The sequence below is a fragment of the Rattus rattus genome, chromosome 7 (assembly GCF_011064425.1).
Source record: "Rattus rattus isolate New Zealand chromosome 7, Rrattus_CSIRO_v1, whole genome shotgun sequence".
Classification (NCBI taxonomy): domain Eukaryota; kingdom Metazoa; phylum Chordata; class Mammalia; order Rodentia; family Muridae; genus Rattus; species Rattus rattus.
Genome location: NC_046160.1, coordinates 68,256,373 through 68,273,801, shown reverse-complemented (window position 1 = coordinate 68,273,801; position 17,429 = coordinate 68,256,373). Strand labels below are relative to the sequence as shown.

The 17,429-nt window shown below is 42.1% G+C and overlaps 1 protein-coding gene and 1 pseudogene across 1 annotated transcript in view; one reads left to right on the top strand and one right to left on the bottom strand.

The window, feature by feature from the left end:
* Baz1a (bromodomain adjacent to zinc finger domain 1A) overlaps positions 1–16,886 on the top strand; it is a 90,755-nt gene extending 73,869 nt beyond the window's left edge. The window contains 7 exon segments of the mRNA XM_032907744.1: positions 544–692; positions 8,935–9,182; positions 9,265–9,491; positions 11,431–11,897; positions 14,432–14,574; positions 15,398–15,485; positions 15,947–16,886. Of these exon segments, the coding sequence (XP_032763635.1) occupies positions 544–692; positions 8,935–9,182; positions 9,265–9,491; positions 11,431–11,897; positions 14,432–14,574; positions 15,398–15,485; positions 15,947–16,143 (1,519 nt within the window). The 3' untranslated portion in view covers positions 16,144–16,886.
* Positions 12,958–13,055, bottom strand: LOC116906330 (annotated as a pseudogene).
* Positions 16,887–17,429: the final 543 nt, after the last annotated feature.

The following is a 17,429-nucleotide window of genomic DNA, read 5'->3' as shown; positions in this document are numbered from 1 at the left end:
CAGGCTGACATCTAGGAAGGGGAGGGAGGAGGAAGGTTCTTACTCCATAGGCTTTAAGGCCTGTCACCCTCACTTGTGAAACTTTCCCCAGAAGCCTTCCCTCTTCTACCTTCCCTCCTTGACTAGGTGCCTTCTGTCCTCCATTCACTCGTGATAGCTCTTTGAGATTGGGAAACTCTGTAACAGCCATGTCAATAAACCTTTGAGGTTTGGTGGATAAGACACTTGCCATGCAAGTGGGGACCTGAATTAGCATTCCCAGAAATCACAAAGTGGGACACATTTCATGTCTTCACTGGCCAGATGGGAAGCAGAGACAGAATCTGAGAGTCCATGCTAGCACTAGCAACCTGGCATTTGCAATGGTGAGCAACAAGAGAAACAGACTGTCTCAAGGCGGAAGACAGCAGCTGACACCTGAGGCTGTGTCATAACCGTACATCCATGCACACGAACACACACAAACTTTGGAAGAATGAGTGGGTCCAAGTTTCACTAAATTGTGATTTTCAGTATCATAAACTATTTTTATTTTAATTATAGACTTTTGGGGCTTAAAACAGAAACTCCAAGTACCGTCTCAACTAGTACCAGTACACCACAGTCAGTGAGCAATGTGGTTCATTATCTGGCTACAGCCCTCTTTCAGATAGAACAGGGCATTGAACGGCGTTTCCTCAAAGCTCCACTTGGTGAGTATCTTTGTATTTGAAAATACTAGTTGGATTTTAAATAATGTGAAATTTTCTCCTGCTGGGACTTGTGGACTGACATAATGAACTTGATAGGCTAAAATTGTTTTTGTTTTTTAAAAGATGAACTTTTCGGGGTTGGGGATTTAGCTCAGTGGTAGAGCGCTTGCCTAGCAAGCACAAGGCCCTGGGTTCGGTCCCCAGCTCCGAAAAAAAGAAAAAAGGAAAAAAAAAAAAAGATGAACTTTTCAGGTAAGATGTATTTTAAATAATATGTAAAGTACTGCTTCCTGGCTGACTTGAAAAACATGTTGTAGTGGGTGTTTCATAACCTATTTCTTTTTGTGTGATGTTTCAAAAAAAATTGTCAGAAATTACTATCCAGACTTCAAATAATATAAATTAGGTAAAAATGGTTTTTTTGTTTTTAGTAACTTAAAATTTTGTTAGTGATTTAAATCTCCATTTGAAGATTTGGTTTAAAAATATTAAGAAACATTAAGTTAGAAATAGAAAGTGTTGGGATATAGATGAAGACATGTTCTACTATTTGTGTTGTGGGTATGTGATGCTGGGGACTACCCAGGATCCCATGCCTGCTAGACAAACTCTATCACTGAGCTACAATTTGTGGCTAGAATGAAAGAAATAATACTGTTGTTTAGACAGTTTATACAATTATTAGGCTTTTTAGGGCCAACCCAAGAACCATTAAGTCTTTTTCAAAATTCAAATCAATTTTAACGTTATCCTTGTTCCTAATTCCATGTTTTCTTCTTCAGATTTTAAGTTGATTCATCATGTTAGCTAGATGTGGAAGCACATGCCTTTAATCCTAGCCCTAGAGAGGCAGATAGGTGGGTCTGCCGAGTTTAAGGCTAGCCTGGTCTACATAGCCAGTTCCAGGCCAGTTAGGACTACATACATAGTAAGACCCTGTTTTTAATTAAAAAAAAAAAAAGTTTATTTCACTGGGGTTATAAAGAAGATAAAAACCATACTTTTCTGGTCTCATTGGAAAGAGTAACTTGAATGCTAAATTTCTTAAATAATGATGTTAATTGATGTGAGGACTAATAAAAATGAAGTGTCAGCTAGAGAGATGGCTCATTGGTTAAGAGCACTTATGTTCATTAAAAGGACCCAGATTTAGTTTGCAGCACCAACACAGTAGCTCACAACTTCCCGTAACTCCAGATCCAGTGGAGCCAGCATCCTCTCCTGGCCTCTGGACAGCAGGAGTGCATGGGATATACGCATCATACATGCAGAGAGCACTCATACACGTAAAATAGAAATAAAGCAAAGATGTAACTAACTGCTATAGACGAGTGATTCTCAACCTTCCTAATGTTGCTACCCTTAATTCAGTTCTTCATGCTGTTGTGACCACAGCCATAAAATGATCTTTGTTGCTACTTCATAACTATAATTTTGCTACTGTAGTGAATTGTGATAAAAATATCTTTGATGGTCTTAGGCAACACTTGTAAAAGGGTAGTTCAGCCCTCATAAGGGTTGTGACCCACAGGTTGAGAACCACTGCTATCGACAGTATCATTGAATTTTGGAATGTAAAAATATATTCATATAATGTACTTAGATTGAAGAATTTATATCTAATATCCCATTGTTATAAACCTATTCATGTTTTCATAAGTTGGTATTATTATAACTTAAATCATATCACATTGAAGGCAACAGTCATAGGTCTCTCTCTTATCTGTCTAATGGTTGTTTTGTTTGCTGGGGTTTGGTCCCGAGGATTGAATCTAGGGTCTCAACTCATGCTAGGTAAACACTACCTTTGAGCTGTAGCCCCAGCTCTCCTCCTACTCTTCGTTTAAGACAGGGTCTCACTGAGTTGCCCAGGATGGCCTGAACTCTTCTGTAGCCCAGACAGGCCTATAATTCAGTGTCCTCCTCTCAGCAGGTATGACAGGCCTGTACCCTCATATTCCTTTGAATTGTCAAAAAAGAAAGTCCAGATGCCACCCCAGTATCCAGATCACTTCCAAGATAAGGAAATGGACTGACATTGATAAACTATACTGATAGATTCAAGGAAAGCCTTAAGCTGTGTGCCCAACCCACCAGGCTCCAGTAGGTTGTTCAATCCAGGTAGCATAGATGTCCCTAGTTAAAAGGATCAGAAAGCCAAAACAAAAGTCATGAGGCTGGGGTAGAGTGTATGTGAGGTCACCCAGGGGTGAGGGGGTGACAGGGATAGAAGGGAGTTAAGAGAGGTTTGGAGGAAGGCTGAGAGCACGGCTTGGCGGTAGAGTACTCCCTTAGCCTCTGTGCTCAGAACTTATGGGCCCTTCTAGTGGTGTCTAAAAGTTAAGAATACTGCGAGAAATGCAAACAGTGGAGCTGTGGCCAGGGTTTCGGAGGGAAGCAAAGGCTCTCTTGACACTTGGGAAGGGGGTTGTTTATGATATCTGGACTAAAAGTCTGTGCTGATCACGGAAACTGAAGATCAGGTGATTATCAAGAGTCAGACACCACTGAGTGAAAGAGTCTGTGTACCCTTGGGACAGTAGGAAAGTGTTCTCTCAGGGTCAGCACCCAGAGGGTACTTCGGGGCTATATCTCATACGGGCAGCAGAACTTGGAGGTGTGTAGGAGGATCAGATGGTACTGGCTTTGAAGGCTTGGACAGGGATTGAGGGGGTCATGGAGAGTGGCTAAGGCATAGCATCATGCAGTAGGGCTGGAGTCCCGGGGAGGGGCCAGGAGAGATCATCAGTAAAGATTCAGCTGGGGCACAGTGAAGACCCCAGGTATTGGAGGTGCCAGGGACATGGGATGTCCACTAAGGATGACAGTGGTGTGGGAGGGGAGGAGAGCAGGAGAACATCCCTGCCTAGCCCAGAGGTTCCCACCCTTGTCTCAGGTTGTCATGCCATTGTATCCCATAAAAGGTTTTGTCACTCCCTCAACTATCTAAGGTAAGGATTTAAGAGAAGCCTCCGTTCTGCTTGAGTCTAGCCTTGAAACCTGTCTCTTTAAGAAAGAGAGAAGTTGAGAGAGAAATGAGATGTATTTTGTTAGCCTGCTTTCATCTGCGTATTAGTAAAGTCTTAGGCAAAGAAAACCAGTGGGAGCTGTCTCTTGGCTTAGGGAGGCCACAGTGACTCTTGTGCCTGTTTACCTATAGTCATCTTAGAACTTACATTTCATGCTGAGAGATGAAAGAAACTGGTTTAATTTGGGATCTTAACTGAAGCGCAAAGGTGGCAGAGCAGGTGGCTGCAATCCCACTGCCAGGAGGAGGAGCAAGAGGCTTTGGAGTTAAAGCCAGCGTAGCCGAGAAGCCTGCAGAACATGTGGAAGAGAGAAACCGAGGCTCCATTTTAATAAGAATGACTGAGATAGAATATGTGCTGCGTTATTCTAAAATTTTAACATAGGAAATTAAGCAGCCTCAAGCATTTGTGTGTTTTTGTTTCTCTCTGTATAACAAGTTCCCAGGGCATAGTAGCACTCATCTGTGCTCTCAGCTGTTGCTGTGTCCTGCATGGCCTGGGTCCTATGTGTAGACATGTGTGTCCACATAGACACACTTACAGGGAAGCTGGTGTTAAGGTGGGCATGCTACCCCTGATGAGGGGCGCCTACTATGCCCGCAATCGGGAACCTTAGCCTGCTTATTGGGTGGAGAGTGGGGAGTAGGAGGGTGGTGGTCAGTCTTAATAGGAGGATCTCTGTAGGCCAGCAGCCTCAGGCTGGAAACTTTGGTACGGTGGCTAGCCTGTGCATACTGGTTATCCTCTCACACTAGGACTCTGAGGAGTGCTTTGTCAACATGAGCCTCACCACCAGGTGAGGCTTTGCCACTCCTGGGGGTCTGAGACGTTCAAGTGTGTGGTGAGGCCATGCTCATACCCACAATATACATTCAAGGCTTCCTCCTTTTCTACAGCTACTGTGGAGGCTGAGGCAGGAGGATCACAAATTCAAAACCAGTCCAGGCTCTCAGGAAAATTGTTTAGGTGGTGTTTCTGGAAATAGGGTCTTGCTGTGTATTCTGAGCAGTCTTTTGCCTTAGCACCCAAGTGCCACTAGGATTACAGGCGTACACTTAACACCTGACATTGAAAGTAAAATTTAAATAGAAACAGGAAGATGGTACAACAGGTAAAGAAAGGCATTGTTGTATGAGCTCCATGGCCTGAGTTCGGTCCTCAGAACCCACAAAGGTAGAAAGAGAAAACCAGCTTTGGTCTTTACAGGCACTGTGTGGCTCATGCACATGCATGTATATCAAGTAAATACAGGTAGTTGCCAGTTACAAAATCTCTCTCTCTCTCTCTCTCTCTCTCTCTCTCTCTCTCTCTCTCTCTCTCACACACACACACACACACACACACACACACACACACACACACACACAGAGTAGTGGTTAGATACAAAGCAGGTAGAGGCAGGTGGATCTCTGTGAGTTTAGGCCAGCCTGGTCTACATAGTGAGTTCTAGGCCAGCAGCAAGGGCTATATATTAGACCCTGTCTCAGAGGCTAAAAATGTAGCTCCACTGAGAGTGCTTGTGCTTGCCTAGTGCGTGAGGCTTTGGATTCAATCCTTAGTACACAAAGGAAAAGAGAACAAGTACAACCCTTTAATTGTAGTTAATTGCACTGATAAAATGGGCTTGTGGATATTTTTAATTTGGGAGGAGAATCATGTTCAGTTAATTATCTTAGATGAGGTGGTGTGAGAAGATTTGTTTGGGTTGGTAATTTCATAATGTCATGCTTATGGTTAAATCCTTAAGCTATAATAGGAATTCTCAACTAACTTTGTCAATTTGAAATTAGGTAACACAGAAATTAATAAAGATCAAAAGGGAGCTAGAAAAAAAAAGAACAAGAAAAAAAGAGAGGACGATCAATCTAGTGTGAGAGATGGTAAATTTTTAACTTCTTACAGAAATGTGTGTCTTGTCTTGTAAGAGCTCTTACCTCTGTATTACTGAATGCTAATGTCCACATTTAGTTTTGAAAGAAAACCTCGAATGTAATGTTTTGGAAAGCAATGGACTTGGAGACAAGTTTACAAAAAATTAATCTAATAGTTCATTTTACACTTTAAATAATCAAAATTCTTTTATCATTTCATTACATTTATTTATTGTGTGAATATGCCTGTGCGTGCGCATGATGCACATGCATGCTGTGGTACACGGATAGAGGTCAGAGGACAGCTGGGGAGTCGGTTCTCTGGCCCCAGGATGACGTTGGGTGTCAGGCTTGGCAGCAAGTGCCTTTGCCTGCTGAGCATCTCAGCAGTCCCTTACGCTCTTCTAAGTTGACATGTGCAAAGTTCATCTTCGTACACCAGGGTGGTCCAAGACCTGTCTTACTAACATCAGGAAAACTGTAGGGAATCTTGGTATGTATTGTATGTTAATCATTTTAGCCAGCAGTTTCTTGGAGTATATCCAGACTAGCAAATGGAAGATGAAAGAAGTGAGACTTTCCGCCCTGGATGGCCTGCCGCTGGGCTTGTTGAGTGTTTCTGCTTGTGAAGGAAGCAGAGCTTGGTGTGTTTGTGTACAGCTATGCTCTAGCCCTAAGGAAGGGGAGGCCATCCAAAGAAATGGAACTAGTTGGATAGTGGCACCCTGAGCTGCAGGGGACCCTACACCACAAACGGGTAAGGAAGAAGCTTGAGGGAGATCACCAGCACTCACGTAAAAGCCTTGGACGGTGATGTGGGCAAAACGTCCCAATGCTAGACTGGCATAACAGATACCAGTTACTATACAGCCAAGGGTGACAGGGAACTGGTCCTCCTTCCACTTCTGCTCCTGAAGAACTGGGACTGCACCCACACCACACCTCTAATCAGTGGTACGGCCTGGCTATCCCAGCGTTTAGGAGGTTGAGTTGATAGAATCATAAATTTGAAGTTAGCCTGAGCTATATTATCTTTAAAAAGAAAAAAGTTCACCAACCCATGAACTAATAAAGCCATTTATGCTGATTTCCAAGACTACACAGCCTCTCCTAATTGACTTTCATTCACTCTTAACATGTTGGTCATTCTCAGCCTTTTTTTTTTTTTTTTTTTTTTTGCCATTACCTAATAAAGACTGGTGTAGATTTGTCCAGAAAGATGTCTTCCATGATCTCTTAACTAGTAGTGCTTGTTGGTACTTCCTTGGGGATACTTACTGGTTATGCCAGAGCTTTCCATGAAGCCTTTTAATGAAGTCTAGTCGGAAGCACGAGGTACATTTTAGTAGATTACTCACTGATGCAGAATCAGAATTCAGCTAACGCATATATGTCTACAGAAGGAACCTCGGGGTGCGGGCTCGTTCGGGGTAGAGCAGCTTTGTAGTACACATGGAGTCGTTGGGAATTGTCTGAGCAACACTGGAGTCAGAAAGATGAAGGTGGCAGTGCTGTCTGCTCACATCCTACATATTGTTGCCTGAAGTCACTTGATTCACTGGCTGTGGTGGTGCACACCTTTAATCCCAGCCCTCACCAAGCAGAGGCAGATGGATCACTGAGTCTACAGAGCAGTTCCAGAACAGCCAGGGCTACGTGGAGACACCCTGGAGAGAAAGCAAGACAGAGAGAGAGACAAAGAGAGGGGGGCAGATGGGGGAAGGGAGGGAGGAGAGAGAGACAGAGACAGAGACAGAGGTTGGGGGATAGTGAGGAAGAGAGGGAGAGAGCTGTAGTTTCTATTTCTCTTTAGTTGTTTCTGCTGGGATCAAACCCAAGACTTGATGCCTAGTGGGCCCATGCTCTACCACTGAGCTGGACACTCAGCAGAGTTCTGAGTCATGTAAACTTCCTGATACATGTTTTTTAAAGAGAGTAGAGTAAATGTAGATTTATTAAAGAAAAATAAGAAGGGCTGGAAAGATGGCTCAGTGGTTAAGAGCACTGACTGCTCTTCCAGAGGTCCTGAGTTCAATTCCCAGCAACACCATGGTGGCTCACAACCATCTGTAATTGGATCTGATGCCCTCTTCTAGTGTGTCTGAAGACAGCTACAGTGTATTTATATATAATAAATAAATAAATCTTAAAAAAAAAAAAAGAATTTGAGAGGGAAGGGTTCTGAAAAAGGAATACCTGATTTGAACTCTTAAATAAAACATATCAAACGTAGCTTTTCATATTCTATATAGTTCTAATATCTTAGTTCTTTATTACTGTGATTCTGCTAGTTCTCACAATGTTTTGGTGTGTCTGAGGGAATGCTACTGGGGATGGAAAACCAGGACTGCAATGCAAGGAAGCATTGTACTTCTGAGCCATTCAAACCTTTTATGGGTTAGGTTTTCTCTATGCTTTGTTTGTCTTAATTAGTATCTGTGGGGGTGCCTGTGTGCACGCACTGGACAGCATGGTATGGAGGTCAGAGGACACTCCAGAGATGGTTCTTTTCCCTGCATCACCAGGCTTGCACGGCAAGCATTTTTATCTGCAGAGCCATATTGTTGCCTGCGTTTTCTTTTTCTGTTTTGTTTGGTTACAGTGAGGGCATGTTTCATTGCTTTGAGATGGGGCAAAGTGGCCCAGGATGGCCTTGAACTTAGTATGCTGCCCAGGATGCCCTCTGGGTGACTCTCTTGCTTCGGTCTCTTGAATACTGGGATAATAACAGTGTTACTGTGGTAAACTTTCTGAATTATACTACACAGTGGTGTTTAGTATATACACCCTCAGGAACACACTGAGCCTTTACCTATGTCAGAACATGTACTAGCAGCTCAAAAGAATCCTTGTGTGTTTGATATTGAAATTAGAGACAGTCTATCTTTCTGACAATGGGGAAGTGACATACTTGATTCATACTTGATTTAACTAGTTTTAAATTAGACCAAGATTTGACTAGATTGGAAACACATTGCCTAAATTCTTTTCTCTTTTAACTATTAAAACCTCAAGCCTTAAGTGTATGGATTTAAGTAATTCCTTATTTTTTAAAAAGTCTGGCTCAGCAGACATGTTCTCTAGTATAACATTAAGTGTGGGCAGCTTGTAGGTGAGGCAGCTTAACTCTGTTGCAACCCCGAATGACCTGGAACTCCCTGCAGTCCAGCCTGTCTCAAAATCACGGAAATGCTCTTGCCTTAGTTTTCAGTATGAAGTGTAGTCTTTTGATAAACATTGGGAGAAACATGAAATGAGAGCTATTTAAACCACTGAAAAGGTAATTCTAGTAGACATTCACCTTTGCCCAGGAGCTTCACTCACTTTCCCTCTCATTTTAAGATGGCAGTGACAGCGGACGCTCTTATAAAACTGTCCTGGACCGTTGGAGAGAGTCTCTCCTTTCCTCTGCTAGTCTATCCCAAGTCTTTCTGCATTTATCAACCTTGGATCGCAGTGTGATGTGGTCTAAGTCCATACTGAACGCACGTTGCAAGATCTGCCGGAAAAAGGGAGATGCTGAAAACATGGTGCTCTGTGACGGCTGTGACCGAGGGCATCACACCTACTGCGTCCGACCAAAGCTCAAGGTAGTTATCGTTGTCTGTTGAGCACATTGAAATTGAGATTTTTGACAGTAGTAGATAACAATCATTTTTGTGATTTGTTCAGACTGTTCCTGATGGAGATTGGTTTTGTCCAGAATGTCGACCAAAGCAACGTTCTAGAAGACTTTCCTCTAGACAGAGACCATCCTTGGAAAGTGATGAAGAAATGGAAGAGGGTATGGAAGGTGATGATGATGAAGTTGATGATGATGATGAAGAGGGTCAGAGTGAAGAGGAAGAATACGAGGTGGAGCAGGATGAGGAGGACTCTGACGAAGAGGAAGCCCTCAGGTGAGTGAACCTAGCGCATTAGAAATCGCTGTGCTTTTTACACATTATAAATATTTCGGAATATTTCCAAGGTGGGTATCTCCAATTTAAGCCGTCCACGTTGTTGTATTCATGTTCTGTCGCCCCACTGCCCCCAGAATCAACAATTCTTCTGCGACATAGCGAGCCTGCTGTCACTCAGGCCTTGTGCATAGGTTTGAAGGCTGGATGTCCCTGCTGTGGTAGCACTGCGATAGTCTCCCCTTTTTAATCTTTATTCCTCCCTTGAAACAGTCTCACACTGTAGCTCAGGCTAGCCTCAGACTTGAAGTGATCTTGCCTTTAACCCCCCAATGCTCAGATTATACCACCACACTCAGTTTGACCCTTTCTTTCAGGACTTAAATAAGCAAAGTTCATATTTATTAGATGTATTTCTATCTGCTAGTTCCCCACGAGTAAATGGTTAGACCACAATAGGACATCAGGTTGTAATCTCTATCATCATTTTAGACATCTGTAGCCACTGCCATGGAACCCAGAAACCAAGTATGGCGAAAGTGACCAAGAATATCCAATACAAAAGCCACCATCAGAGGAGAATGATTTTTTTCTCCTTTATTGAGGATTTCATGATACACATAGGTTTTCATCAAACCCACTTCCTGTTCTGTCCTACAATTCCTCTCCTGTCTGTTCACCGCTTTTTCTTTCCAATTTTATACTGTTGTTTCAAGGAGTTGTTTGTTTGTTTGGGGCTGGAGAGATGGCTCAGAAGTTAAGAGCACTGGCTGCTCTTTCAGAGGTTCCGGGTTCAATTCCCAGCAACCAGATGACAGCTCATAAGTGCCTATAACTCTGATTTCAGGGGATCTGACACCTTGACACAGACATACACGCAGCCAAAATATGAGCACACATAAAATAGAAATAAAGAGAGTTCCAGCTAACAGAGACCATCTACCACCATATGTGGCTTTTGAAGGCAATATTATATTAAGCATAATAAGAAACAATCTGGAGGCCTGGAAAGATCGTCAGTAAACTGAAGACTGCACAAGCATGAGGACCCAAGTTTGGATTCCCAACACCATGAAAGCGGGCTGTGGCAGCACACACCTCTAGGCCCAGCCCTGGGGCTTGGGGATGTGGAGAAAGGCAGGTCCCAGGAGATTTCTGGCTCGCTGATCTAGCCTAATTAGCCAGTTCCAGCTCTAGAGCGAGATCCTGTCCCAAAACATAAGGTGGGAAGCAACAGAAGAAGACACCCAGCATTGGCCCATGTAGGACTAGCACACCTGAACGTGTACATAGACTACATACATGCGTGCGTGCGTACACACACGCACACACACACACACACACACACACACACACACACACACACCAACTGGTCAATAATTTTAGAAAGTTATTATGAATGTTCCAGGTTAAATAGAAGTATGCAGAGAAATAAGTTATAGTTTTGTGTTTTCAGAATCAGAAAGTAGTAAAGAGGTTCTTGGTCTTCATGAACCATAAGTTTGAGACCTACTTCGTGTTAGCTATTGGCTAGACTATCAGTCACCTCTGTCAATGGTGATGGCACAGGGGAAACACAGTGCAAGTTTAGTCCCATTAGTTTCCTGTGTTTTTAGAGATTATTAACTTTGTCTTTTTCCAATTCTCCTGAGGATTTTATTAGTTTATCACAATTCAGGACTTGATTTTCATGATGATATCCTAGTCACCTAGAAAATAAATGTCCCCCCTTGTTTCAGAGAAATGCATGAGAACTTGTCTCTAAACATAAAGGGTATGATGATATATACCATAGTGTGTGTGTGTGTGTCTGTGTGTGATATAAACTTATAGTATAAGTTTATATGCAAATTTATGTAAAACTCACTGATTAAGTACAAATAACCATGTGTTCTTCATTGTTCTGTATAATTATTATACTTTCTAACAATATTTGTAGCCCACCAAAACGAGGAAGACCCCAAGTTAGATTGCCAATTAAAACAAGAGGGAGATTTGGCCCTTCTTTCTCAAGTCGCAGCCAACGACAGGACCCTGGAAGATACCCTTCAAGGAGTCAGCAGAGCACGCCCAAAGCCACTGCTTCTAAAACTGCTGGCAGAAACCTAAGGAAAACCAGATCTGCTCCTCCCACAGAAACTCGGTCTCTAAGACTTGGCAGTCGCTCCACTCGCCACAGTCCTAACGCGCTGCAAGCAGATGTGTTTGTGGAACTGCTTAGTCCTCGTGGGAAGCGCAGAGTGAGGAAGAGTGCTGACAATACCCCAGAGCACAGCCCCAGCCTCACCAGCCTCAGGGTCAGCACCTCCAGGCCAAGCGTACAGTTGATTCCTTTAAATTCTGCTGAAAGACTTTCTCTCCAGGATAGTGAATCTAAGAGAAGAGGCAGGAAAAGACAGTCTACAGGTATGACATCTGACTCATATTCTTCCTTATCCGAGAAAATTGACTCCTTTTCACTTTTTACAAGCTGTTCCTATGATACACCACAGTCTGGTCTAAAGCATACATCATTAAAGAGGCAGCTATGTTAAGTAAAGGCAAGAACATCAGTGGTCTCTACTGACACAGGGCAGTGTACTAAATGTGTGTGGAGGCCAGAGGAAGCATAAACCACTACACTGGGCCTTTCACAGGAGTGCTTGGGGCCAAACTGAAACCTTCATATTTGCACAGCAGGTTCTCTACCAAAGAGCTGTCTCCTTAGCCCTTAATATTATCAGAAAAACAAAACTTTATACAGATTCCTGCTGAAGGTAGGAGGGTCTTGGGTATCCTGAACTGAAATTCTAGGCATTGGTGAGCCTGATACAGGTGCTAGGAGCTGAACCCAGGCCCTCTGAAGGCTGTAAGTGCTCTTAGCCAACAGGCCCTCTCTCCCAGGGTCCTAGTATTCCATTGTTACTGGAGAAATTTAGTCAGTATTTGAATACTCAGTATAACAACACATTTCAGAGCTAGGAATATGTCCTAGTGGTGAAGTACTTACCTTGTGCATTTTATTCTCCTCCCACTTCCTCCTCCCTCGGAACATACATGATCGTCACTGTAGCTGGGCAGTGGTAGCCCATGTTAATCCCAGCACTCAGGAGACAGAGGCAGCAGGATCCCTGAGTTCGAGGCCAGCTGGTCTCTACAGAGTGAGCTCCAAAACAGGCAGGACCACCTAGCGAGACCCTGTCTCAAACAACAACAAAAAGATTATCCTTTGAAATACTAGACTAGATTGGAGCAGTATTTTTCATGAAATACTCATCAGTTTTTATGAATTTTGTTTATAGTGATCTTTACATAATCATTTTAAAATATGGAAATACCCAGGTGTGATGATGCATACATTTTATCCCAGCATGCATGATACAGGCAGATGGGTCTCTGAGTTTAAGGACAGCCTATTCTACATATGGAGTTTCAAGCCAGCCAGAGATACATAGTGAGATCCTGTACCCAAAATAACAAACAAAAAACCTATATGAAATGCTTCACAAATTTTTGTGTCATCCTTGCACAGGGCCATGCTAATCTCTATATTGTTTCAATTTTCGTATATGCTACTGAAGAGACTACTTAGTGTATTTTAGTGGTTTGGTTTGGATGGGGGAGTATTTGGGTTTTTTTGGTTTATTTTTTGTTTTTCTTTTTGGGGGGGTTGGTTGTTTTTGTTGGGTTGGTGGGAGGGGTGTTTTGTTTTGTTTGAGACAGGGTTTCTCTGTGTAGCCCCAGCTGTCCCAGAACTAGCTCTCTGCCCTCCAACTCAGCCTCTGCCTCTCTGCGCCCCTCTGCGCCTCTGCCTCCCAAGAGCTGGGATTAAAGGTGTGAGAGCCACCCAACCTGGCTCCATTTTAATGTTATTTTTTAAAATTGTCTAGAAAGGGGGCTGTAAGGTGTCACAACAGATAAAAGTGCTTGCTTATAAACCTGACTACCTGAGTTCAATCCCTGAAACCTACATCTAAGAAAACTGACCTCCACACATGCTGTATTACACACACACACACACATACACATTAAAAAAAAAGTAAATATTTTTTTAACTTCAGTTAATTTTTTCTCTGGTTGCTGACAAAACTTAACCTGAAATGAGAGGAGTGTGTGGATTCACACAGGGATTTAAACAGCTGAATTCATGTATGAACCATATTATACCCTAGATTTCACTGGACCACTTAAGATTTTTTTTTGTAGCCCTGTCTGTCCTGGAACACCCAGAAATTCACTTGCATTTGCCTCCTGAGTGCTGAGATTAAATGTGTACCCACCCCGTCATGATATGCCTTCGAGATATGTTTTAAGAGCTATTAGACAATTGCTTAGTTTGATTTGTTTTAGACTTTGAAAGTGTCTTTAGTAAAGAGTAAGAACCCCAAAGACCTTTTTGGAAAATTTTAAATCACAAAGGAAATTAAGAGTATTTGGCCCAGATTTCTATGTCTTTCAGAGTACGGTAGGTGGGCTCAGCCCACAGTGCACGCAACCCAAGTACCCAAGCACTAGGACCAGGAGTTCAGACTCATGTAAACATGGCAGGGGAGCAGGAGCAGGCCTACCTGGAACACTTGAGCCTGCAGGGCCAACCCAAAGCCTCCCAAGTCAGCAGCCACCATGTGCCATATCAGTGAGCCAAGGTTTGATTTGAAGACCCTGATACCAACACAAATGTCCACATGCACATGTACACACACAGGCCAACACAAATGTCCACATGCACATGTACACACACAGGCCAACACAAATGTCCACCTGCACATGTACACACACACAGGCCAACACAAATGTCCACTTGCACATGTACACACACATAGGCAGACATGCAGCCACACTGACACCACATACACTCAAAAGGCAAAAATCTCAGTGTAAAGTGTGGCTTGTGTTTCTGTAACCGGCTTAGCTTATAATCAGTAGTTTGCTTTGATACTAAATTAATCTTACTTATTCAGAGTCATCTCCTGTACCACTGAATCGAAGAAGTTCTGGCCGGCAAGGAGGTGTTCATGAATTGTCTGCTTTTGAACAACTTGTTGTGGAATTGGTACGGCATGATGATAGCTGGCCCTTCTTGAAACTTGTTTCTAAAATCCAGGTATTAATCTATTATTAATTATATTACATATTACTATATAATCTATTATTAGTTATTATTATAAATATTAATCTAACTAGGCTTTAAAATATGTTTCTATTACCTGATTTACATTTATATTATATGATGTAGTCTTTATGGAAACTTTGATAGATGACTGAGCTCCCCATGTGGGTGCTGAGATTTGAACCCAGGTCCTGTGGAAAGCAGTCAGCGTTCTCTACCAAGTCATACTAGCTTCTACTTTGAGATCTCCAGAGCAAGGATCTGAAGGATTAATTAATATAGAATAACATGTAGTTATTTAAGAATTACGTCTTAAAATTTTTTGTGATTGTACATTCCTCCAGTTGAGTGGTGAGGGCAGGACAGGTTGACCCCACCTTGAGGTTAGAAACCAGGTCATCAGTAGCAATCTGAGTATCAACAGCCTTTACCCAGCCTCTACCCCACCTCCCCCAGAGCCCTCTTATTGGACTGGGTTTTTGGTTTGTTTGTTTTTTTTCAAACAGCTTAATCTAGCCTAAGTTTACTCTGTAGTAAAGATAGCCATGAACTCCAGCTTTATTTTTTCATAGCTGTTTTTTGTCATCCATTAGGTAAACATTGTCACATTTTATTTATTACTATAGATGCAATAATGCTCAGTAATAAATATTTTGGGCATATTATTATGTATATATATATATATACTCAAAATATGTGACATTTTAATGGAATAATATTCAGAATTTGATATTAATCTGCTTTTTCAGATATGATTAATTTAACCATATATGTGCAATAATCTCTTTATACTATGAAATACTTTATTATTTTACAGGTCCCAGACTACTATGACATCATTAAGAAGCCCATTGCCTTAAATATAATTCGAGAAAAAGTAAATAAATGTGAATATAAATTAGCATGTGAGTGATTTATCATTTCCTTTTTAGTGCTTTTAAGAGTTGTTGCTATTATTTTGTCTAAATGATGTACATTAGTATAGGTGGCTATTTGGTAGCCCACGAGGGCTTTCAAACTCTGTTAGTACTGAAAGGTGGGTTGGGTCAAACAGGCAGAGGCATTCTGAAGAGTCTGCTCTTGGTGAGGAAGTTTGGGTTTGGTGCAGCGATTAGACATGGCCTCGTGGGGAGCTAAGCAAGGGCTTTGCCTCTGCCAAGAGCTGTGTGAATACATAGTGGACAGAAGCCATGGCTCCCAAGATCTAAAATATTCATAGCTGAACAGTTTTACACTTAAGTTCTGTTACCTTAGTGTCTTTTCTGGCTTCCCTTTTCTCGGTAAGTTTTCCATTGTACAAACAAACTTGTTTCTGATGTTACCTTTACCCCTAATCTTGTTTCTCTCTCTCTCTCTCTCTCTGTAGCTGAGTTTATTGAAGATATTGAGTTAATGTTTTCAAACTGTTTTGAATACAACCCTCGGAACACAAGTGAAGCAAAAGCTGGAACTCGGCTCCAAGCATTTTTTCATATTCAAGCTCAAAAGCTTGGACTGCATGTCTCACCCAGTAATGTGGACCAGGCTAGCACGCCACTAGCTGCAAAGAAGTCACGGATCTAATTTTGTCCTTATAAAGGCTATACGTGAAGAAAGACGGATTGTTGATGAAAATGGAACATTAAATCATGCTCTGAAGCAGATATGTGTGTAGAGCAGTAACAGCTGGCTGACCACGTCAGTGCGGCCTGCACTGTATTCCCAATTTACTCTTAAGCACTCAGGAGAACGTAGGAAAGACTTCCTTTGCTACAGCTTTTGTTCAGTGTCTACTAAGTTGCATAGACGTACTGGGTACAGTACTGGGTTACAGAGGCTTGTGTATATTTTGAGATCATTCATGTGTTCAGGTATCTTGGAAAATATTTTTTCATCTATGATCTATTTTGTCATTGAGCTTTAGGAATTCCGGTAGTAAGGAGGTTTTGTCTCCACGGTGAGTCTGCTAGACCACACCATAGAGAATGTGTCTGAACACTGTTTCATGTCACAGGGTTTCAACACTACACATGAATGAGTCCAGTTCTCTAGCTCTGACGTGCTGTAGCCAGTACCAACTGAATTTATTAACTAGATATTTATTTAGCATTCAAAGTCATTTGTGAATTTGTTTTGTATTTATAAAATTTATACTTGGAAAATGTTCTTTAATTTTTTAAACATTTTACTATGTTTTTGTTTTATTTCTCAACCAGTCTTAATGATTTAAAAATAAAAATGTCATCCTAACAGTTCTGTTTTACAAACGATAAGTTTCTGTGTACAACTTTTCTAAGTGTGCAAATAAAATGATACATTTTTTTCAAGTTTTCTGCATTCTGGAGTTTTTACAAATTAAAATCAGACTTTTGTCTAGTTATACATACAGTTCATAAAAACAATACAGTGTTCCATTGTCTGGGTGGAAGATGTCTCCAGGTGGTGGCAGTGATAGTCTTACAGATTCTCACTAAGAGAGAAGCATGCTGAATCCTGAGATTGCAGACAAGTGTCACTCGCTGTGCCTGACACCAGACAAATCCTTGACTTCCGTGGTCTTAGTGGTGCAGGCCTATAATCTCAGCATTCAATATGCTTGAAGCAAGAGGATCACAAGTGCAGGGCTACACAGTGGGAACCTGCCTGTAGTAGTTTGAACGTAAATGTTGCCCATGGACTCTGTATTTGAACACTAGGTCCAAGTCGCTTCTGTATGGGTAGGCTTAAGAAATGTGACCTTAGCTGGGTGGTGCATGCCTTTAATCCCAGCATTCCAGAGGCAGAGGCAGGCAGAGCTCTGAGTTAAGGCAAGCCTCGGCTGCAGAATGAGTTCTGGATGTTGAAGGCTACTCAGAGAAACCCTGTCTCCA